Genomic DNA, 25,563 nt, shown 5'->3' with positions numbered 1-25,563 from the left:
TTCAGCAGATAACAATTATACCTAGAGTTTGTTTGTGCCTTATCAATCATCCCCTAACTGAATCTTCTTTAAAGGGGCAAATTGAAAAAAAATAATTGAAAAAAATAAATTTCACCAAATTCAATGTTTTTGTATCAACTTTTACCTCTCTCTCACTGCTGTATTAAGTATTGGGTAGTCAGCTACCCTTTTTGGCAGAGAAACTGCTATACAAATTAATATATATGAAAAAATGTAGTAACAATGAATTAAAAAGTTCCTAGTATTCATGTAATTCGGCTCATAATCAAATATTAAAACTGAGTGCTATAAACTGTTTTAACATAAGTCACCATGGCCTTTAATACTCTTAAGCTACAGACAATCAGACAAACTGACTGCAAAGATAATAGACAGTGAGGCCCTCATTCCAATGAAATACATGCACTGTTTAAAATAAATGTCATGATGTTTTGGAGACCATGCCTTTTATCCAACATGTCCTTACTTATTTGAGATCTTTTTTTACGACACATTTCTAACTACTTTAATTTTGCATTCTGAAGAACAAACCGCACTCAGTGCCATTCATGTGTGTGCAATGGGTGAGTTACAAATGACTTAATCAACTTTATCTACCCTAATTTTGATTTAATAAAAGAGTTTCTCCTTGATGATGATCCTGTAAGTCACTTCTCCTAAAGATGCTTTATATTCAGTTACACCACTTGAAGGTCAATCACCATTCTTCATTGATTGAATGTATTGTTATGAGCCCTGTGGTCCATCAAACAGGGTTTCAGAGAGACAATAATAGAGAACCGAGGCAACTGAAAGGTGACAACGACTCCACAGTTGGGTTTTTGATGACTGTTGCTGCCTCAGGGGCATCTGTTTGAATAATCCGGCTGAACAGGTTGCCATTACCTGACACAAGCTGCGCACGTTTCATTCTGAAGTAAAGCAGCTTGCCACAGACAATGACCTAATTTCTGAGGAAACACAAGATGATGAGTGATTGACTCCTCCGTCTGATTGATAAGAACACTGTCACTTTCCTTTTGAGGGAAACTATGAATTACATTTGCGACTGTGAATCATAAGGGTTACTAACTAAAACTGATATTTATTAACTTAATAGCTAAAAGACTTATGATATGTTGGCTTAATCCTTTAAAATATACATCCTTTATATAGGGTCATTCTTGGTCTGCTTCCACACTACCTGTGTGTTTTTATCATGCAGAAAAGTACCGGGCAGTATTCTTTACATTTTCAGGACCTTTTTATGCTCTCTGTCCCAAACACCCGGACAGGAATAGGGAAAATGACTTTTGGGTATTCTTCACCCTCAGCCTGGAATCGGTTGCAGAATGACTTCAAACCCAAAGAGCTTGTGTTCTTAAATCTAAAATGAAAGACTTGGAAGCAGATTCTATAGGATGTCAATGCTTTTAGCTTGACTGCTTGATCTACTGACTCCCACATTTGACTCATAGATGGGTCTCTTTATGCAAAAATTGTATGTTTTGTGAATTGTACTTCGTCTCCCTTTGTGTCTCTGTCTGTAACTTTGTGTTTTTGCTGCTGCCTCCCTTATCCAAGTCTCCCTTGGAAAATACATTCTTAATCTCAATGGGATTGACCTGGTTAAATAAAGGTTAAATACAAACAATCCTTTAAGAAGCACGTGTAAATACAGAGAAAACAAGCTAACTTATTGGCTGGGTTTTTAATGTGTTATTTTGAATAAATGTTCATTCTAAGCTGTCTAAAAAACTTTTTTTTTAAATGAACATACTCCTTACATGCAAATAAGACATGTTTGCATACACCTCTTGGCTTATGGAAATTTGAGCCTTTGAATAAACAAAAGTCCTGTTCACACCATCCTCCTTGTGGAAGCTACTGACATACGAACACACTACAGGTGATGACAGGTTGAAGAAAATAATACATAAGCGTAAAGCAAAACAAAGAAAGAAACAATAATTTACCTAATAATTTAACTCCTCGTTTCAAAAATCACAGTGATGTTTTGTCTATTTTGAACAACTGAAGGGGAAGCCAAACCAAAAAGGGAGCCAATTGTAGAAGAGCAGTTTCCAGATATATGTGTGTCAAACTGGTACGGTTTTGTTTGACGAAGGTGGGCTAATAAGAAACAGACTACTTCAGGTTTGCATTTTCATGTCTGGACATGCCAGTGGAAGCCCCCATCTACCCCCTTTGATTGACATACACCATCCAGTGTGTTAGTGACCACTCATTACAGTGGTGACCTAACAATGAGCCCCATTTGGCCCCTGGAAGGTGTGAAATGGCACACTTCTCCCTGAACCCCCTGTCTTTGTTGTTTGGATTGATTTAACAGACAGAGGCAACTCACAGGAGGTGTGAGTCCTACTGGTTATTTCACACACCCACAGATAGCCTCTGACGCAGAGCCCCAAACTCCACCCCTTTTACGCAGACGCAGTCTCACCGGTCTGACTATAGAGCCTTCACCCTGCCCACTTCTCCCTCAGTACTAGTCTGACTTCAGTTGGGAGCACACTGCACTGTTGGATTACACCCACCCCTCAAAGAAGGAGCAACAGTTTGCCTTTAGAGCAGCGCAAAGCCCAACAGACTACAGCAACATGGGGAGCAGCATGTCATGTGTCCCCCAGCACAACTTCAGATTCTCCAGCAAGAGCTTCATACGCAGAAACAGGTAAGAAAAATCCTACTGTTTCCTCTATACAAAGCACATGTCATGGCCTTGACTGACGTTTGTTATTTAAGACTGTGTTTCAGCTGAAAGGAATTCTTGGTATTTCTCAGGGTTTGAGTAGTAGGGTTAAACCGAGGTTGTGAATTTTTTAAGGCCAGGGTAAGGATCGTGTGGTTTTACAGGATAGTCTCTCAAAGTCGGCCCTGAGTGTGTCAGACTGGTCAACGGTGTCAATGATACAGTTACCATTTGCCTCCTCTTTGCATCTCTGTGAAGATGATCTGCCAGCTGTCCTTTTCCCTCCAAAATCAGGACCTGACCTCATCATTACCACAAATTGTGGTGGAATATATGTAGGAATTTACACTTAAATACTTATATATAAAGTTTGTGACACTTGATCAATAAGTTCAGAGCTTGTAGTGATCTGACATGAGGGCTTCAACATGAATATAGGAATTGACCGACACAACTAGTTAACACTTTTATATTTTGAATCAGGTTTTCTTTAATCCTCTTCATGTATATACGCCTGGGCATGTCACTCTTGGTCCAGCCCACTCTGCTGAACCACCACATCTGATTGTAATTAGCCTCTGCACAGGTCTTCTCCCCTGTGCTGTTTGTAGATACAGTCTGGTTTTCAGTTAATATGTGATGAAGCACTTGGTTTTGAGGGTTGCTCGGCCTCTCTTATTTGAAAATAGTTTGGTGTAAAAAAAAACAAAAAAAAAACACACCTTCTAGTAGGGCAGATCACTCAGCATGGACAATAAGTTTACTGTTCTTGTTTCCTACCTACTCTTTTGTGTTGGTGAATCAGTCCAGGCTCAGGTATTCCCAGCAGAGGAGTGAATGCCACAGCAGTGACATAGAATGTAAAGTGTGCAAAACCACTACCTGTCTATTATCTACAGTACATTCCTCTTATATATTTCCACCGCAAATTGCATCAGCATGCATTGTTAAAACACCTTTCTGACTATAATATTTGTTGAAAAAATTACACAGCATCTCTCACTTAACACTAATCAATGACTGGTGCTGAACATGGACTTCCTGATTAGACAGACCTTGATTCCCACCGTGCAAACAAAAGCCTGCCTTGTTACACTCAGGACACTGGCACACATGTGCGCAGATAAGCAGATAAACTGCAAGCTGAGATTGTAAAAGCAGTGCATGAGGCTCATCATGCAGCAAGGGAGCTTCCTCATATAGATGTGACACTAATGGTAACAGATGAGGGTCATGCAAAACAAAGAGGTACATTGAAAGCTGATTTTTCTTTGCATATCCTCACTATCAGAAACACAAGACTTGATTGTTCCTGTCATTTAAATGGCTTGCATTGATGGAAGGAGGACAAAGGAAACAGCCAATTTATATGACACACATCATGGTTAACAGTCATTAATTTGCTGTTAAAATTGAACTCTGTCAATAGTTCAGGATCATTGTGTGACTTCATTATTATGGGAAAAGGGGGAAAAAGTAAGAAAAATATCAGTGAAATCAAATTTGAAATGCAAAATAGTAAAGACAAGCTGTATGTTTGCGTCAACTTTCTATCTGACAAAAGTAGAGAACAACAAACTTCCATAAATAGGAAATATTCTTTGTTGACTCTGCAGATGGGAACTGAAGAGCAAACATAGAAATAGATTGTAAACATTATAGAGTGAGTAGTCACATGTGGTTTTACTCTCTCTGACAGCAGTCGGCTGTTTCGCAAAAACAATCCCCAAGAGGGACAGGAGAAGTCCAACAGCATCATCAATATCCTGTGCACTGTCACCCCTCGAAAGGTAAGAAACGCCATCAGCTTGTAGGAGATGGTGATAACTTGACAACCGTCTACTTACCAACACATATACAGATATAAGAAATGGTTTCTTTAAGTAATGTCTTCATTTCACGTCCACTGTGACTGTTTTCAGGAAATGTCCCATAAAGATCTGCAGGCGATAGAAAACATAAAATGGGACCCTCCATTTCCCTACGACCCAGCTAGCGGATGGAAGAAGAGCAGCATAAATGTGAAGAACTACGGACGCATGATTCACAGCTCCAAAGTCCGTTTCCGCTTCCTCCACTGCCAGGTGAGTTGAACAAAATGACTCTTATGTTGTAACAGCAGGAAAGCAACAATAAAAGAAAACAAAGCGAATGCTGCACAATCCACGTTGTGGTTAATGAGGTCTTTCACAAAGACCAAGCCTGCAATGACACATCAACCTAGTCATCCCTGTGAACCCTGTGTGTCAAAACAAACAAAAGATAACTGTGGAGTGTAACAGGATGTTGCTCTGTGGCCACCAAACACACCGAAACGTACTGCTGGCACTGACGTGGTGGCTGGCTCTGAATAATCCATCAGTTTTCCACAAAGCAGACCGCAGCCTGTGTTTGGACATGTTTACTGCTGCTGTGGTTGTGAAACATCTCAGAGAGAAAACCTCAGGGTAGAGAGAGTACCTCTGATCCCAGGAACTGATAGAGGACACAACGACTCCTAAAAGCAATTTGTAAGAGTTGTGACATAACAGTTCTGTCAAAAGCAAAAGTTTGATTTAGGGAATAGCGTCATGACAGGAAAGGAACATGTTGTAATGTAACACAAGTTATATACTTATCAAACCCTTTCAATCAAAACATCACATATGAATCAGCTGATGATATAAGAACCTCATGTTCCAATATGAAAATATATAAACAGTAGTAAAACCCCTGGCAAGGTTTGAAATAGTAATTTTTCTTAAGGTTACGGCGGCAATGCTCATTAGGTTCTCATATAAGATTCTTTCTTTGTCAGAGTACAACAATGCCCCCAAGACATGTGAATATGTGCCTGCAGGGTCCAATTTCAACAAAAATATGTACAGATGTAACAGAAGTGTATTCAATTGTGAAATCAGCCGCTTTACTTGTAAGTTTGGAATTCAAATGGGCAGATTTGAATATGAGTTTGATAGCACTGTTATACAAGAATTGTGTTTCCTTTGCCAGACATTCATCCTCAACAACAGCAGTAAAGTTATCACTACTGTATCACTTTAACTTTATATATTATTTTTACAGGATGTACATGATTGCTACCTGGATCTCTTCCAGACACACCTTCATTTTGTCTCCAACAACACAACAAGATTGACGTACCAGGTGAGTTTCATGTCAATCTGCAATAATCACAATCCCTCCTTCAAAAAGTGGGTGTCTCAAAATCGGCTAATATCTCAGATGGATATTTCTTCATTTAATATCCTTAAGGGGAAGGATTTCACGTTATGTAATTGAACCTTTTGACATGCGTACCCTATCAACCAGCAGCGTGTTGGTAAACAAAAAAGGAAGATCATGCTTCTTCACCTGTCTCATAAAGTGTGAGCAGCCATTAATCATCATTTTACGATGTCTGCTGAGAGCTCAACTCTCAAGTCAAGAAGAGACAGCTAAGCACCTGTGTGCACGGTTAGTCAGAATATAGATGACGACAAATGAGAGGCAGACATGAAAACATCATTGGCTTACGAGGCTGATCTCAGCCCACTGTGATTAATTTCTTCATTTTTTTTTTTTTATTGTGTGCAGGGAACTCTGCCTTTGAAGGAAATCACCATCTGCAACCTGCAACAGAACTGCAACCACAGCCAACCCCAGGAGTTCGCTTTTCAAATAAACGGTAAGTTTGACCTCACCAGAGAGGACACAAATGGGTGTTTGAATGGAGTGGAGCAATGTTGTAATCATGTGTTTTGAGTTTTATTGGTTATGTTAAATTTATCTTCTCAATCACTTAGACTTGCGGCAGCTAAAGCAGCGAGTTGTCAAAAAATAAAGGTAGATAAACTAAAAGTCAAGCGAGAGTTGTGTTTGTTTTGTTTGTATTATTTCAATTTAATACTTCTTAATCTGTTATCTTTTTTTTTTTTTTTACTGCTGATGCTGGTATGCCATGTTTGTCCCTTTCATCCGTTATGGATCAAAGTAAAAAGGCTTCTCACTTTTAGAAAACCCAAACAGAACTCACACGCTATTTTCATGCACGAGCATTTCCTGTGTTTTCACATTCCAGTGATTCAAAGGTGCCGCGACCCCCTTCACCTCCACTCAACCCCAAGACTAACTAGAGCTGGGCCCCCTTCACCCTTGGTCAGGGGGCTAAACCGGCCTTAAAGGCCCTGCTTGTTAGACAACAGGTGCACTTCAGTCGGCCCAGCTGTCGCGCAGAAAAGCCCAGCTACCGCTCTTAGCCTTGTCACTGCATATGATTTGCTGCACATTCCGAAATCTGCTCAGGTTAATGTCTGGTGTAAATGCCAATTAACTTTTGAACTCAGAGAGGCCGGAAATATTTGAAGCTTGATTTTTTTTTTCATTAAGTATAAATAAGATGCTGGATTGAAAAGGATTTGGTCCTTGCCTGGGAAACAATAAAAACAGTTAAATCATGGATTAATGCAAAATTAAGCAAAAATAATCCAATGTGTGAAAAATCCTTTTAGCATCATGAAGCGTGTAGGGTTTCTGTGTTTATATTTCTTGTTTATAACTAATTTATTATCTCTGCTGCCATAATATTGACACTATTTGGCAATTCTTTCTCATATTGACTTCACCATTTCAAGTTTGTTATTTTGAGTTATTGTATTTCAAAAAAGCTTTTATTTATCTTATGTGACGCATCACTGGCAGGAAACATGTGGAGGAAGCACGATGAAATTCTGAGTCAAGTAAAATATCGGATAAACATTTCCTCCTTGGGATCTGTGTCTTCCTGTCAAGAGCAGAAAACATGAATCAGGTTTAGCGTAAATTGTGTTTATAGAGTTAGAGAGTGACGAAGCAAACGCAGCACGAGACGGTGCGTCAAATTCCAGGAATCCTTCACGTGGCTTGAATTAGTGTGGCTGTGAAAGTTAGATAATGATAGTTAACTACTTTTAAAAGCTGTTAAAATCCCTGTTACTGACTGAAAGTTGGAACGAGAGAAAGCCTCATTTTTTGCCTCCAGCCTCAAGACTTCTGGAGCTGTAGAAAAACAAAACCTTTTAGGGGAGTGCTATGGTCAAGGTCTACATTTAAGAGGTGGGATGAAGAGAAAGTCAGCAGATGAGTTCAGATATGGAATCTTTGACGGAGCAGTAAATAAGCTACAGACCCCGACAATTACACTACAAAGCCATGGGGCTGGAATGAAAAGGCTATCTCTGCTGGTTATCTCTGGTATGTGTGGGACTGATAGAAACAGAGAGATTCCAGCTCTTTTCATCCCAGTTCCAGCTCATTCCTCCTTGGTGAGCAATTAGTCTACTATGATTTAAATACCAAATGAAGCAGGTCGAGGGTGATCTTCCTCAAGAGGTCTTACATGTGTTTACAGCTTTTAACATGTGTAAGCATTTATTGTACTTATTGTATAACATGATCTCTTAACAGCCACTTATCCAAATTGTGAACATCATAAATGATTGACAACCACTGTGGCAGGCAAGCTCTGAACAAAAAATGGCTCCTAAAAGAAGCCGGGATAATGCTCCCCTTTTCACGTCATGACTTTTGTACTCTGCAGGTGTCAGCCTTAACCCCATCATTGTGTACTGTGCCAACCAAGAAGAAATGGATCTATGGTTTGGCCTTCTCAAGGAGAACATTGAGGCCAATGGAGGCACTCCGTTTGCACCTGAAAGCTACACCAGGGTTAAAGTAAGTTTAAAAACATTGTTTTGAAGCCTCTTCACACAATGGGGCTTATTTTCTGTTATAAGGCTATATGATAAGGCTATAAGGTTAAGGCTGTATAAAACTGGTCCTTGTATTGCAACAAGGATTCACATCGTTTTTCAAATTCAAGCAAACATCTGATTGTGGTCATCTGTAATCCACCTGGTGTATTAGCCATAAAATGGTTCAACCACTTCTGATAATACAGGGTGTGTGTGTGTGTGTGTGTGTGGATTTGGTGAGTCAAGTAGGTCATTGCAGGCTCTCCCTGAGGCCTGGATACTAGGGAGCGGCCCTCACCGCATCACAGTTTACATCAAAGTACCCCTTACATCTGCAATGGGTTAATGTGCTGAGTCTGCAGCCACAGGTGGGGAAATGGCTAATGAAACACATGAACCTAGACGAGGACACACAGGCAAAAGGCGATAACAAAAGAAAACTGATCTGATTAAGCTTTTAAGAGTATTATCTTAGGAGCCTTTAAAATGCACAGATAAATGGCAGTCTTTCTGAGAAAACATGTTTAAATAGGCTTAAGGGAAGAGCTGCGTTCATGTTGACTTTACTGAGGATCCTCCCCTGTGTACCTTCTTAAACCAGAAAGAAGCTCCCGAGGGAAGAGAGGAGCTGAGGAACTCTGTCAACAGAGAGCACATCTACGAGTGGGAGGGCTCACAGCGGGACAGCCTGGGCACCATCACCTATGTCACCAAAGTCCGACTGCAGCACCTGCCTTGTCAGGTAAGACATCTCATGACACAACGGCTGCTTTTCAATGCTGAATCACTGACCTCTCACCCGGAGGTGCTCTTGTCTATTTCTGGAAATATACAGTGCCCTAGACTGTAAACTTGTGAAACATACATGTTTTCAAACTCCGGGAATTTTTCCCATGATGAACCAAAGCTAGTCATCATCATCTCTTAATCCAGGTGACTCACGTAGTTTAAACATACACATTACCTCAACAAAATGTAAGTAGTTAGAGAGGGTGGAGTTAATCTTTTAGCAAGTTCTAGCTGTCCAACACATATAACTATATTATCTCTGTTTTCCTTGGAAGGTGTGACACAACACCTGCAAAAACTGATGAAAATCTATGACTGCTTGAAAACCAAATCAGACCTGAGCACAAATAAATAATGCTGGCAAAGCCTTGCATTGCAGTCAATAAAAAAGTAGTCATGATAAGGCTTGTATGGATACCAGTATTTAATTCGCTGTGGGAAAGAGCGGTAGTCCTATTGAAGTGTGTGAGATTTAAGGCTTGGGTGTGTGAGAGGCATTTGCCCGGCTCATGCAGTGACTCGACTCACCTCACAGCTGGAATGTCAGCTGTCTGTTCAGACACACCCTCTGAGAGCACGAGGAAACATAAACTCACCGTCTGCCGCACCTTTAAATGCCCCGCTAACTGGTTTGACTGAAGATCCTACTGGGATTTAAACTTTGTCTCTCAGCAGAGAATTAAAGAATAACACTGGTGTTTTTCAATATTTGACCAGGTCTAAAGGTTCCTCTGTGCTTCTTCTCATTCCTTTCATCAGTTATCAGGACATGTTTCTCAATTTAAGAAAAAATACTGGGTGCAGTGCATTATTGTATGGTATCCAAACTAAGATAAATAACAGTCACAAATACAGTGAGGGTTTAAGTTTTTGTTTTGCAGAGGACTTCAATTTTTCCTTTTACCTTGCAAACAACAGGAAAAACTGACTTCCCTACAAGATAATTATCCCCCTTGATCAAATAGAATTGTTCAGATATAAAATACTTCCTTTTAAAATGGCATTTGACACCATGTTTCACAAAAATGATAAATGATAATGAACAAATCCTACATACATATCCTTAATTCATTCCTTAATTGTAGGAGAAAGTGTTGTTGAAGCAGTCTTTATGTCAGTCCTAGATTATTGCAATATTATCTAGGGACATATCACTCTGCTTTTAGATTCATAGCAGGAGATTCCTTTAACACTCATCTTTGTATTCTGAATAACAAAATTGGTTGGTCTTCTCTGGCACAGAGGTGGGATTAACACATCCCATCTATAAATCCTTTATTGGACATTTGCCATCTTATATAATATCTATGCTGAACATAACAACTGCACCCTACCAAACATGCTTTACAGACTATTGCTTCAACTTCCACAGGTTCACTCTAAACCTTGAATATACACATTTAGCTTTTTTGCTCCAAAAATGTGGAATAATTTACAACACACTCTCAAGATTGACACTCTTTTTTCTCTTGAACAAACAAAGACTTTACCACAGTGTGCAATTATTTATTACTGAGAATCATCCTTTCTTTGTTGTTTGATTTATGCTCTTTTTTGTGTCTCAACATCATTAAAAACGAGGGAAACCTCAATGATTTTGGAGGGTTAAATAAAGGTTGGACATTATAGTGGTATTGCCTATGAATTATCATATTATTCTGCAATTGGATAAGAATATTTAAGCACTGTTACTGAAATGAAACACATCATAAAACATATCATCTTGTGTTCACAGGAACAAAGTGATAGGCTCCTGGTAATGTACCCATCAACACTGATCATCCTATCAGAAGAGAACGATGGACTCTTCTATAAGGTAACAATGACCCGCTAAACTTTTACACTTAAGCTCAATCACATCCTGAGATGGGTGGGAACATTATTATTTCCAGTGTATGTGTCAGGCAGTTTTGTTAAAGATGCATTATGATTACAGGGAAAACTTCCTCTCAACATGATTACTGTGACCACGCCCTGCCAAGATGTCAAGCCCAACACCTTTATGATTGAAGGTAAATTTAGTGAATCACTGCTCTGCTGTAGTCTCCTTAGCCTACAGGCATTTAAAAAGATATGTTAACGGCATTGTAATGAGTCTACATTCTTATGCATGTTTTAATGCTATTTGGCCTTATACATATATACATGAATCTACTAACGTCACAGAGTGTAACCCTCCATGAAAGAGCTGGTTTTATCCCCACTGAATGACAATCTGACTATTGCACATTCCAGTGAGCGACTGAACCAAATGACAAGCTTTGTTCCCCCCCCCCCCCCCCCCCCTCTCTTCCCAGGAAAGCTGATCAACCCCATAGTGGTGTCGTGTCTGGATATGGCCGAGTTTTGCGACTGGATCCAGCATTTCAAAGCAGCTGACGTGCCCGTTCTCAGCCCACCGCCCCCCGTGTATGACATCATCTACACCCCGACGCACAGAGAAGTGAGGCCTGCCCTCCTTCCTTTCACGGGCCAAAAACAATTACACCAATCACACAATTCACAGCTGTCAATGATGTCGATGTATGAATTTAGTTATGAGGAAAAGTAATTAAAAAAGACAGAGAACAAAGCTCTTCCTCTTTTGCTCGTGAGGATTGAGCGTGTTGGAATAACAATTCAATGAAAGTTTAAAAAAGACAAAATCTGAATTGCTTGGCTCATTTTCTTGTAGTCAAATATTTGAAATGATCTTTTTTTTCTTTAATCTCTAGGCTCCACAGTTTGATAGGTGGAGTGGAAACAGCCAAGGAAGAGGCGGGTCCTTTAAGTTCAGCCAGTCAACAAGCGGATATGGGTCCCACAACATTCAGTCACCAATTCATGAAGACAACCCTCTTTCCCCAGGATACACTGAACCCCTCTGTGTAAGTCTGCTCTGTGCTACATCTCAAGATCATTTTTATGAGCTAATAAACTAAAGCAAATACACCAATAATACACTTTTAGCAGATATTAAATATGGTAAGAGTTAATTCTACAATCCATGGAGCTGTGTCGGGACACCTTTCTTTTTATGTTAATTATTAAGTAAGGCTTAAAATCCAAACTGCTCCTGTTACTAAGGCTCAGGTGATGGAGGAATGAAGTGTAATAACATACTCTTTTGATATTTGCTGATTCAGCAGTAAGAACTTTACTTTAAAATGTTAGTACAGTAACTTGAAGAAGTAATGAAGCATTCTGCATTATCAGGATTCTTTTGACCAAACTCTCGCAGTGGAGAACTATGCAGGCCTAACAGCCCATCCAATTAGCTTAAAGCAAAGATGGCTCAGTGCCCAGAGGTCATGTTGTTGTCTGTTTCTGACCTAACCAACCCAATTAAATTGATAGAGATTGTTTCTATCACATTCAGGATTAAAAGGGAGTATGAAAACAAACAAAAAAAACTTTCAGAAAACATAGTCTGTAGAGAAGGGGAACAGTTATAGTGTTTGATCTTATAGGTCTTAGTTGATAAATTCCTTGATGCCACAGCTTTTGTCTGACTTTTGTCCTGTGTGTGTTTGTCGTCCCTACAGTACAGCTCCAGTCGTCCCTCCTCAATTGAGACTGCCCGCCTTGGCAGCAGGACCAACAGCGTGTCTTCCCACACCAGGCCTGAGCGTGACCTCCGGCCTATGTCACTGCGCTACTCCTCTCCCCAGCGCAGCTCCTACCTCCAGCCTGCTGAGAGCTCGCCTTCTCAGGTCTACAGCACACCCTACTCTCCGCTGCACCGTGCCAGCCCACAGAGGCTGGAAAAAGCCCCGCTTGTCAAGGTAATTCAGTCTGCCGTCAAACTTAATAACCTTATATACCCCTGAACTTATTTTACATGTCATGTGTGCAGTTACTAAAATAGATACACTGTGAGTCAGCTGAGAGGGGCAATCGTGCACATAGTGTCAACAAACGGGTTAATGACTGCAATTGAGCAGAACTAAGGTTGACAGATCAATCTTGTTAATGGTGCTAGGAAATAATTGTGTGGTTGTATCACTTACTCAGGGGCAGTTTTTTAAACAACACTGACAGCTGAAAGCAGATTTTGAGACCCCAGACTTTTCTCACACATCACAGCAGCAGATCATGACTGGCATTAGTCCAAAACCTCTACTTGGTAACCTGATCCTAAAGTGAGGCTTAACCGATGGCTTTTTGTAAAGCAATCGCTTTCACAAGTCAAACGCTCATATAAAAAAGACAGCTAGAGATAAAAGAAAATGATCATCCTGGTTTCATCCTTGTATTACTTGGTGCTTTGAAACTAACTCCTGGATCCGTTTGAATCTTTTTTTTTTTTTTATCAGTCTAACAGCTGGAGCACCCCTCAGACATCCCTAAACTACACCTTGAACGCACACCAGCGCCACTCAGACATGTGTGCTCCCCGACAACCCTTGTCACCCCTATACGATGAGCCCTGCAGCCCTGAAATCTACTCCCTGAATGAAGCCAGGCCAGTGGTAAGTGGGTCAGCGATACTGGAACCATAAGTTCAATTTACACCAGCGCAGCCTGTCTGTGAAAAAATACAAAAGAAAGTTAGCTGTGTCAATTGAATGGCTTTAGAACATTTGTTTGCATTGTAAAATTATAATGAATTCTTCCAAAAGGAATGAATTGCAGTTTTACCATTTATTACCAAATATCCTCTATAAAAACCATACTATTCTTATATGAAGTACACTAACCAGTGTTTACATGCTCATAGTTTCCCTACACTGACTGTTTCCCTCTGTTCTTTAGCAGCAGAGCTGGCAAGAGCCCATACAGCATCACCCCCACCTCGGCCCTCAGCTCATGTCCTCCCCCTTCCAGCTAAGCACACCTCCCATGGGCAGACGGTGCAGGAGAAGTCTAGTCCTGATCAACTCCCAGAGTGAGGCTCTGGGTCTGGACACAGAGACTCCTCAAAGACAAGCGGAGCAGAGAGCCGAGGCAGTGTCAAGGCTAAAACTGCTGCCTGCGCCCGGCCAAGTACTAGAGCAGGTGAGAAACACAGAGATACTTGTCTCTCAGAGCACTCTGGTTTCTGGAATGCTGTGCTACAAAGTGCAATACTGGTGCACTGTATGGCAGTACAGCCTGTGTATGTACTTGATCTGCAGGTGATATTTGAACAGGCGCTGCAGATGAAACATGTTTTAGGTTACATAAGGATGTTTGTTATAAGTGATCACAGGAAGTAACTTTCATTTGTTTTCACATCTGTTGATAGATTGTCGTCCCGTCAAGCTCTGTGAGAAACAACTGTCAGAAACCCTACGGTTACTCACCAGGTAAGAATTGAAGCCATATTATTCTAAGCCTCTAGAAACCTGTGTCTGTTTATTTATAGTTTGACTTTGTGCAGAGTTGAAGTACAAAGCGTCTTTTATATAAATGTGTAGGAGTAAATGTAAGTGCATTGCTTCATTGTTTTGTCCAATTCTAAATTTAAATATTAGCATACATGTAAAAAAATATATATATTTGTATATTAAACTGAAGAAGGCATGGCTAACTAATATGTATGATTCGATGTAGCAACAACGAGCATGCTTTCAATCAGCAGCTGTTAACTTACCACATCATACTTCCTCACAAGTTTGAGTTACGGAAGTCAACACTGTCTGCCACCTTCATAATTATCACCAAGGACACAGAACATAACTCACACTCCATTATACCTCAAATCAAACATTGCATTGATTGAACTCTTGGGTCTGTCAGCGGGCAGACAGAAGGCTCAAGGCTTTGGCAGAATTGACAGTGCAGAGTCGATGAAATGGAGCCTTTTGCAGCTCTGAATGCCATTTGTGCAGAAGTCTCATGTGGGGGAAGCCCATTGTAAGACAACACTGTTTCCCAGACAGGATTTACTTCTGTACTTTGATTGACAGCACACAACTGGACATGGTCACACACAAATTTGCAAGCTCTGTAATCACAAATGAAAGAACAACACAAACTTAAGGGGAAGCTGCGTTTCATTTTGATTTGTAAAAATGGATGAGCCAATGATCTCATGCATGTTTCTGTACGATCATAAAGAGAACATGAAACACTTGAAGGTGTTGTTGTAGTGGTATGTTACACTACCAGTTTTACAGTAACAATTTTATGTTCGCTATTCTCATCACAAGTAAATTGGGACTGTGCCAAGTTTATTCAGTTGGGGCGAGGTTTGTCTTTCATTGTTTGAGACTAAAAGCCTGGGAATCTTCTCTCGCTTCTATAGATCACCACTCGTACCTTGAACCCACAGAACCAGATGACCAGGAAATGGACTATGACAACATTTGGGAGTACGACCATGATACTGGAATGATCCAGCCAACGTCTGGAATTTCGACACACTGGACGGGATTAGACTTTGGGGCCATGGGCCTTGGTGCCATGACAACCCAGCAGAGATGGTCATAAAGCAAAACAAAAGGCCGGCACTCGTCTGGACGTGTGCAAACAACTGATCCCTATCAGATGGGTAATAAAAGCCCTCTCACACAGTCTGTGTTTCTCCTGCTGCGTACAGTATGGACAACAAATCCCATGAACTGCACTGTTACATGTTTGGAGGTCAAGCAAACGAATGAAGGTGTTGGTGACTCTGACTGTCTTAAAAGTAGCATTCAAGAGAAAAGACAGAAGAGTGAACATACTGTGCATAATGTTATTTTTTTTATTGTATTATATAATTGCACTAAATGTTTCATACTTAGTGCAAAAACCTAAATTAAGTATTTTCTAACATGATATCCTGTTAACTTGTTAAATATTGTATTCTGTTTATATGAGTTACAGTTATAAAAGGCATTCCTTCAGGATTTGTATATTTCTGTACATATTGTAAATTTATCTTTTTTTTCAATGCAACATTATCAGGCAAATGGATGTGGCTTAAAACTGACTGCCTTATAACGTGCTAATATTAATATATATATATCACAGTGTGGCTTCCTTTTTTATTTTGTTTGATGTGTTTTATTTATATTTGGAAATTAAACATTTAAAAAATATTTGAAATAGGTCCTTTGTTTTGTGTTATTCTAATGATCATTCTGAAATGATAGTAATCAATATTTTGTCAACAAGGTTTTTTATCAGATGGCCAGGTAAAAGTGGAGGACTTAATCTGTGAATGAGACGTTACAAGTAATTTCATTTATGCAAAGTTATTTAAATGGAGAACATGTAACTGTCAAACTGTATTATTTCGAAGTTATGAATTAGTGACAAAAACTACAGCACACATAATGTCCCCAACTGATGATGCAAAACAGGTCTGTGGTCTATTTGATGAAACCTGTAACTGTTGACCCCTTCACATAGCTTAATGACATTCTGAAATACAACCTAATGACTGGTGATGCACTATTTCCTCAAACTGCACCAAAACCTCATTTATAATTGATTTTGATGAAAGAATACAGCCATGGCTTCATGAGCTGTGATCTACAGCGGGACACCTGTTATGTTATGGCTCAACTTCGCCATCTACTGGATAGAAATATGATTCTTAAACATCAGAAGATCTCCTGTTGATGTTTCGGAGTGATATTGAATAAGAATGTATTTTTAAATTGATGCTAATATAAACTAATGGTGTTTTTAATATCATTATGAAACTCAAGTATTTTAAACAACTTTGTAAAATGGATTACAAACAACTTAATCTGTGCTCACTCAGTTGTGATGTATCAGGTTCTACAATGAGCTTATGTCGCCATCTAGTGTTTGGATGTTCATGTTCAGCTCTGAGTGCTCATGGAATAACAAGAGACACAGTATCCAAGTGGCGTTGTTTACTATAGCAAAACTAAAAGACAACAGCTCAACGAGCAAACCATGTGAAATCTATTAAACATTACCATCAAAATCACATGCTCTTCATACAATATAAAACTGATACTGGCAGAGAATATAGTCCCCTCCTAATAAATTATGTTTAAGGCTTTTGTTGTTAGATTGCCATCTTTGAAAACATTACACTACATTTCAATAAATATCATCTCACTTTTGGTAGTAGAAAGTTAAAGTTTAGTAGTTAAAGTAATCGCTAAGGATCAAAGCAACTGCAAAATGAATGTAAGGTCATAAAAAAAGCTTTTCAGGCTTTAAGCTCCTCAAATTAATCCATAAATCACATTTTCCTCTACAATCTCAACTCTGTACATCTCTGGTTCAACCTGCCTCTAATCCACCTTAAGCACACACTTAAACCATATATACACACATGTAAGCATGTCTTTCTGATCACTATACATGATTCATCTTCATATAAAGGGGTTCATTCGTTTAATGTTCAAATGTCAGCCCAATAATATTTCTTAGTAGCAAAACAATCAAAAATTCAACTGAGATATAAGGACAAAATCCAAATAAAAGAAACATGAAAGCAAAAATGACAGAGCATATTAAGGTTAACAACTTTTTTAGGGCATAGGTCCTGCACAGGTTTATGGAAAAATGTTTATGGAAAAAATGTTTTATCAATAGCAATGACGTATTGGAAGGTAGATACGTCATAAACCCGATGGGGAATTGTAATGCAATTTCTTCTCACTGGATGCCGCCTCCATCCTGACGTATTTACGCAGGTATCGAATGGCTGACAGGGCGCTTACATTCGCCAGCAGGACTGTGGAAGAAAAATGTCCTTACGTCATTCCCCATACTTTGCAACCCAACCCAGAGTTTATGAAATCATATTAAGATCAGATTTTCATGATATACATTTCATTTTAGTCATGCATTGATTTTACCTCAATATTTATTGGGAGACACATTTTATAGCCCCAGAATATTTTTGCTCTTTGACATACATACCAGCCTTCCAGGCATCTCCAACTTGTGGATTTGTAGTCTTTAGCACCCATGAAGCAAATGCTATACAGAGCAAGCACATGTCTGAATGTCTGATAGGCAGGAGGGAGGCGTCCAACCCTTCAAAGAAAGTGAGAAATTGTTATTAAAAAACATCTTATATCATGAAGTGTTTGATATAAAAGGACAATAGCCCTCCACAGAGGGGTGTGATGAAAGGTCAAGGGTATTCTTGTTGGCACTAACAGAGTGACAGCTGAGCAAAGACCACATTAATAAGTTGGGACATCCTGTTGTGTCACACTGTGACCCTGCCAAATCCCAGCGGCTGAACAGATAACGATCATGCCAAACCTACAAGGCTTCATGATGCTACTGATACTTGACATTATGACTCCAGCTGACTTACAAATAATCATCTGCAGAATCTGCTGAACATTATATCAGTCAATTGTGAGTATCTTAATCATAGCTTAAGTTTAAGAAGAGGGGTTTCAAAATACACACAAAGACTACTCAAGTTGACATATTTTAATTTCCCTGCACAACCAAACATTTAGTTAGAGTGCTCTGCTATGAGCATAGAGGGGGACGCTCATTGAGTGTAGTCAAGTTATCACGTACAACCGTTCCTCTTGGCTATCATCTCTGCGTGCCAGAAGCACAGTCAGTGTCCTGTGACAGCTGAGGTAAGAGAGTCTGTCCCAGTCATGACTGTAACAGCTGACTGAGCCTATATTACCAATGTCCACGTGAGGAATCCGCGTAACTGAATAAGGTTGAATATATTAATAATATTGCACAACATTTTTAAAAGTAGCATTTACAGGTAGCGCCGGTAGCCTAGTGGTCAGTGCTCATGCACCATGTGCAGACGCAAGTCAAATCCAACCTGTAGCTCCTTTCCCACATGTCATTCCCCACTCTCTCTTTCCCCCATATTTCTGACTCTATCCACTGTCCAGTCTCTAAATAAAGGCATAAAAAGCCCAAAAATAAAAAGAAAAGTTGCATTTACATAACACAGATAGGTTTTAATGTAAAAAGCTTTTAAGTATTTATTTTATTATTTTATTTATTTTCCTTTTGCACTTTGTGATAATACCCCTGCTGGTTATTGTTTGATATTAACTATGTTTAAGAGTTAAATTAAGCTTAGAGAGGTGTTTGCTTGATCATTTTTTAGATCATCATTACAATGCAAACACTTTGGTTTGACAACAATGTTAAAATGTATCAGTTCGTTTTACTTTTAGAACTTTTTTTTTAAAGAAACGTTGTACTTCTTCATTTGAGAAATCATGTTTGTACTTTAAGCGTTCTGCTAGAAAACCTGTCACTTACAGTACATTCACCACCATGCAACTCAAGCATTGATAGCTACGTCAGAGATCAGGTGTGTTGTGCTTTTAATGGCTGATGTGGCCTTGAGCTGTTAGCCTCAAGCATGGATAAGGAACGGATCAAGGAGCTCCAGTATGCCTAGTTTAGAAAAACACAAAGCTCAGATTGTTTTTATATTTTCTAATTTGAAGTCTTCAACCCCAAACATTTATCTGATCTGAATCAGCTCCAGCTGGAGCTAAAACATTTTTTTTTAAGTTATGCAACATTTTATTTTACTTATTCAGTTATGAACGTTTTGCTTATAACTTGAAAATATAAGAGTGGAGAAGTCCTGTTTAATCAATTTGAGGTCAAAGGTGATCCAAAGATTGTAATCTGAATTCTGGTGATGGTGCTACAGATTATTAAACATTACCCCTAATTTTTTTCATGAGATCTCTTACAGTAAAATGTTAAACAATATATGTTTAAATGTAAACCAGAGAGACATCTCTATTTTAAATATAAGACCTGTTGATTGCAGAATAAGCGATTTCACATGTTATACAACACTGCTAGACAATCCACAATGCATGTATTAAGACCTAATACTTCAATCAATCAATAACAAGGCATCACTGTGTTTCCTGTGTGAAATTTGTTTGGACTTACTTGGATTTGAAACAGCCATCTGAAAGTCCTCATATCTTAACGACTGCTGAGCTAGTTGTGTGGAGATCCTGTCCTCCAGGTGGTAGAGAAGTGGATCAGAAAACATCACATCTTGATTTCCCAGAGCATTTATACTGTGAACTGTCCTTGGAGAGAATCTGCAACTTTGTCTCAGGGGTGCAGGAGACATTGGATTTGAGAGTGCCTGCTTTTGGACTTTAGATCCTGCAAAACTAATATTTCTGAAGGAGAATGTGTTCTTCCAAAATAAATTTTGTTGGAGGTCTCTATCTGTGAAGAAATCGTCATATATGTCAGTACAAATCCGAGATGCACTTGGTATACGGCTGAACCTGGTCACCACCCTTACAGGACCGCAATTGTCTTCATCATCGGAAGAATCATCAGAAGAAGAGGATGCAAAGAAGTGCTCATAAGCCTCAGGATACTGTAGATTTCTGTTAACTGAGCGAGAGCAGGAGAAGATGGGAACCAGTTTGTCTTTGGTCTGATCTTTTGCTGTGCTGAGAGGGTAGAAGAAGCTTTCTGTATCAAACTCTGAGAAGAAATGATCGTACGTTTCTGAGACAGAATTCCCATCAGTGTAGCGGGCTGTTATGGTATCTGTGGCAGACTGGCTGGGAATTGTTTGCTTTCCACCAAAGAGGTACTTAAATATATCTGTGAGAGAGATTCTGTAGCTTTCTGCAGAAGATGGAGCCAAACAGTCTTTGTCTTTAGTAGGCATGTGTCCATCACTGAAATGTTCAACTTTATCCAACTCACCTGTGTCTAAGGTTTTAGTTTGGCCTTTCCATCTACAGCTGTAATACTGAGATTCCAGGGCAGATAGATTATGGACACTTACATTTTTAGAAATCTGTCTGAGGCACGTGTGAGTACTTCCAGGGAGGACAGTTTTAGGAATGTCACTAACAGATGTCAACATCATATTCTTAGGATAAACATCAGCAGCTAGACTCAAGCTAGCAGGTTCCTTTTCCCATATTACTGTTTTTGAAGAGGAAGAATTGTCTGTCGAACCAGAACCTGAACTTGAACCTGCATTGTTAGGATCAGTATAAGTGTCCTCATTGGTTTTCTCAGCCTTGGACTCGTCCAGTTGATTAAAAAAGCCAGAGTCTGTCATTGCCAACATGTCAGTCTCCTCAATTTCCTGTAACGGTGGGAGGGAGCTGGACTGTGCAGCTTTGCTTCGCAAACCCAAAATATCATTGATTGTAAGTTTCTCCATCTCATTCCAAAAAGAAGACATGGCAAACACTGAATGTTTTTTATCAGGTGCCTTTGCATGCTCACATTCTGCTATAGATGCAGTGAAAGCATCTTCTTCTTCAACCACTAAATCACGAATTGACTGTATTGTGACTTCTGATACAGTCTGACTTATTGGTGTACAGTTTCCATCTCCTGCTTCATGTTTTGCCAGTAAAAGTGATTTGTTTTCTTTTTCTGAGTAATTTTGACTGACAGACAAACAAGAACTCCCTGACATGTCTGATATATTTTCATGTGAGTAGGGGAAACCCGACTCTGTGTCTAGAGTACCACAGGATGACACTGGTGTACTATCTGAAGGACTTGTTAGTACGTTTTCAGACACAGACAGTGTGGTATCTCTATTATGTTTGCCTGTTTGATTCATTTCATCAGATAGTTCAGGGTTCCCACTATGAGTAGCCACTCTTAGTGGTGTTACTAATTCGGCTCTTTCACTTGTTATTTCTTTGTCTGATGAAGAATTTAATTTGGAAACTACACAAAGCACAGAGGGTGGTTCAGTTTGCTGGACTGTCATATTAATATCCAGATCTGGGGGACTTTCAGACAGACAGCTTTTATCAGGCGATGTATTGCTGCTATCCAATATTAATTTCGAACAGTCCACTTGACTGGAAACCTTCTCAATGGATGGAAAGGTTCTAGTTTTTATTGGCTTTTGCAGTGTGTCGTAAGCGTCAGAGCTGCTTGTGGAAATTGCAGACAGAAGTAACTGAGTCTTTCCCAGAGTAGTGCTATATTGGTCAGTGTAGTGACAGTCAATTTCCAGCTGTTGTTGGGACTCTCTTTCACACAGTGTGTGCTTGTTTCTGCCAGAATTTCCAGCCTCTTGAGCCAGGACTGACTTAGTAGCAGATAGTTTGTCATCTTGGCTGACATCCACAGTGGGATCATTTGACTCTGCGCTTGGTAAAATACTATTTGTTATTGAATTGACCTCTGTTGTACACGATCCAGAGTTGTGTTCATTTTCACAATAATTGAAAGGATGATTAATTTCATCAGAGGTCCAGAGACGTCCTGCATTTGGAGATGTACCAGTTACAAGGTCAGTTAATGAAACTGGCAACGCTGGATACTTTATCAGCGATGCTGATTCTTCAACTTGTAATTTACAGCACGTTTTGAAGTTTGTTGCCACATTAGCACTGTTGTTTTGTGCCAACATTAAACCGTTATTAGATTGACTCAGTAGTGTTACTGACCTACCATTATTTGCATTATTTTCCATAGAGCCTGTGTGTCTGGCTATGCTCTCTTGTAACTTTCGATACTGACTGGAGCGTGGAAGAATTTCATGAGAAAGATCATTTACATGAATCTCCTTTGAAGATATCTTCACAGGGAGATTGCTGGTGGCTGAATATGACATTAAAGAGGGAATAAGAGTTTTTTGCGGTTGATTAATATAAGGAAAATTCAAATTCTCTGATGGACACAGACCCATTCCTCCTCTCCATAAACAATGCTCTTCCTCTGAGTCACTCTGCTTGACTGACACCTGCCTCTCACATCCATGCACACTCTCCGCTGTCTCAACACTGAGTCGTCTCTTCTTTCTTCGCTTTCTTTTGGAAGAGGCAGATGGAGAGGATTCTTGGCTCGCCGTTCTGTTAGTGCTTGTAGCGTCTGATTGTAAAACATTTGGGTTTGGGCCGTCATTCCATTTAGCGTTCGTGATATTACTCCACGAATCAGTGCTGCACTTTTTACTGGGATTTAAGTGCTTTGGTAACAACTGCTCCAGCTTGACGTCATCCTGAGTTGTGCACATGTCCACCGTTAACACTTTGTCGGTTAGAGTGTCTGTTTCAGAGCAGACAACCCCGTCCTGTGAAACGTGAGACTGATTCCATTGTGTTTCTGCATTTATAATGGTTGCTGCCCCAGCTTTTTCTCTGATGAAGAACTTTGTTTCAGGATGAACTGATCTGTTAGTCTTCAGCACTGAGTTATTTGCTGCACGTCCAAGGGAAACACTGGAAGTAGTTTTTTCTTTTGTCATTGTTTTCATTAACTTGCTGAAAGTGTCGACAGGCTCCATGGTCTCTTTGCCAACTGCTGTTTCACCGCTGGCAGGGCGGGATTTTAACTCTGGTCTGTTATTTGGCAAAACACTGCTACTGGCCTGTTGCCCATCATCAGACTTTTCCTCCTCCTGTTTTTTTTCTCTGTTGTGCCCTTCTCTAACTTGGCTTATTTCAGCTAGCCTTTCTGCTTCTGTACCATTTTTCAGCCCTTCAAAGAATATATTGACTGACTGCAGGTGTAAATCCTCCTCACTGCCCGAGAGGATGCTCTCCATACCACCGATGCCGTGTTTGCTGAGATAATGCTCCACAGGAGAGCCCTCACAGTCTGGGGGGCCGTCCATCAGGAGGCCCGGCTCAGACAAGCTTGCTTTAAGGTCAACTTTCTGAACTGTCTTAGTGAGAATGGTCCGTATATCGTCAATATCACTCATCCCCGAGTCATCCACACCGGCTATTGAAGGAGGAAGCAGGTTACACTCCTCGCACTCCGCAAAGAAGCAATCCCAATCGCGGTCACAGATCTCCACACTGTACTCAAAGTCTTCCATTTGAACAGATATTCAAATATTACAACCTGCAAAAATCAATCAGAAGGACAACATTTCAGAGTCATCACTTGGACATGTATTTGTATTTAATTCAGATAGTTTAAACATCATGAAATCAAATATTTTCTGGTTAACAAGAAAACAAACATATTGTAAGCATGAATAACCAACTACAAGCTGTCACAAGATGACTAAATCAGAGACTCATGAAGTCATTCATGCAATTAAACAACTGCCATGCTAATTGTAATCCTGCAAAATTCTGCAACACAATTTTAGATGTAGATATTAGAACATTTTAGATGTAAAAGATATTAATACAAAGAAAATAAATGTTGCCATATAGTTGAAGTGTGTTAACGTAAGTGGCAACAAAATAATGCAAGGTATAATTAATATATATCTTAAGGTCAACAAGTGGAAACCAGTAATGAACAGTTTAGTTGAATGTGGGTATTTAAAAGTATGACAACATTATGTATTAATCTCCTAAATCTGTACTGATAAATCCATTCAGGTTTTTTTTTTACCTGTGCTGTCAGCTGTGATCCTGGTCCACAGGAGATGAAGGACTGGGTAGTCTTGCAGCACCATGATGTGTCCTTTGGTGGGCGTTCTTTAGCACAAGAATGAAGCGCGTCCCATGATTTTATAAATATAGAGTGGTTCTTCTGATCACGTAATACACGCAAGGTTCTTAGAGCAGCCATCTCCAACAGAGGCATAAAGTTTCAAATCTTTATATAGACTCTCCATGCGCAACCTGCTAGACTGGTTACACAGAGGGTTTAAATATATTACTTTCAAAATTGACATGATACATTAGTCAACAGTAAAAAGATGAAGGTGGTATTCATGTTTATTTAGACCTGTTTTAATTCATTCTCTATTGCTCTAATTTTGAAAGAAAAAAGAGAAAGAGCTGAAAGCATAGCAGTACCTCCGACAGCGTCCCTGGCAGCGGCCGTTGGTTCACACACCAGTCAGGCCCTCAAAAGTATGTTAGGTTTGTCAGTCAGCTGATTCCTCTCTGGTCCGATGACCTGGGGTGACAGCAGATCTAAATCTTTTCCATTACATATTTCCAAACACCGCAGAAGGGTCCACAGGATGGGTGAATTTAAATGGAGCGACATTACTCATCTAAACCTGAATGAAGGAGATACAGACAAAACAAATCATGTTCATTTATTTAAAAGAAAAAAAACATTAAGTTTTCATGTTTTACATTTCATTCTTTCATGATGGATTCTGACTTTCAACATGTGTGTGTAATGCAGTTAAAAACAGTTCAAGCCCTGCTCCAGTCAAATGTTTTGCTCACAATTACTCCTTTTTTTTTATTTGAGCTTTTTTGGTGCTGAACCATATACCGTATGCAGACAGTTTTCACATTTATTTTCTGAAGGAGTAAGTTACAGATTTTGACATTACATTTTGTAAAGCAATCTTTAGTTTGATATGTAAATTGTAGAAGTGTGATATGAAAAGTAAAAGCCAACAGTGTGATCAACAAGAAAAAAACATTTGTGGATAATATCCAACTGTGACAACATTTTCTGTTTTAAAGAGGGCAGTGAAGCTGAAAGTAGTATAGGATACCATCAATGGAGTCTAGATACTGGTGGTAATAGTAGTGAAAAATGGTGGATGTAATGAGGAACAGACTTCTGAGAGCT

General features: G+C 39.5%; 2 protein-coding genes across 3 annotated transcripts; one reads left to right on the top strand and one right to left on the bottom strand.

Annotated features, from left to right (window-relative positions):
- The first annotated feature begins 2,495 nt into the window (after positions 1-2,495).
- Positions 2,496-16,980, top strand: plekhn1 (pleckstrin homology domain containing, family N member 1). 2 transcript variants are annotated; one of them, XM_061057066.1, is made up of 16 exons: positions 2,496-2,695; positions 4,413-4,503; positions 4,636-4,797; positions 5,777-5,857; positions 6,287-6,377; positions 8,268-8,401; positions 9,023-9,163; positions 10,946-11,026; positions 11,147-11,222; positions 11,508-11,653; positions 11,925-12,077; positions 12,735-12,974; positions 13,506-13,661; positions 13,948-14,187; positions 14,417-14,477; positions 15,419-16,980. In XM_061057066.1, exons 1-16 carry the CDS (start codon positions 2,622-2,624, stop codon positions 15,601-15,603), a joined length of 2,112 nt encoding a protein of 703 aa, XP_060913049.1. In that variant the 5' UTR covers positions 2,496-2,621; the 3' UTR covers positions 15,604-16,980. The 2 variants fall into 2 exon arrangements, with proteins under 2 accessions (XP_060913049.1, XP_060913048.1); XM_061057065.1 differs by having other exon boundaries at positions 13,945-14,187.
- Positions 16,968-23,887, bottom strand: LOC132989421 (PPARGC1 and ESRR induced regulator, muscle 1). Its single transcript, XM_061057064.1, has 3 exons — positions 20,002-23,887; positions 18,007-18,123; positions 16,968-17,818 (listed from the first exon to the last, which is right to left on the bottom strand). Exons 1-3 carry the CDS (start codon positions 23,882-23,884, stop codon positions 17,703-17,705), a joined length of 4,116 nt encoding a protein of 1,371 aa, XP_060913047.1. The 5' UTR covers positions 23,885-23,887; the 3' UTR covers positions 16,968-17,702.
- Positions 23,888-25,563: the final 1,676 nt, after the last annotated feature.

The sequence above is a fragment of the Labrus mixtus genome, chromosome 15 (genome assembly GCF_963584025.1).
Source record: "Labrus mixtus chromosome 15, fLabMix1.1, whole genome shotgun sequence".
NCBI classification, from domain to species: Eukaryota; Metazoa; Chordata; class Actinopteri; order Labriformes; family Labridae; genus Labrus; species Labrus mixtus.
The sequence above is the reverse complement of the archived record's forward strand: the minus strand, read 5'-3'. Positions and strand labels throughout refer to the sequence as shown.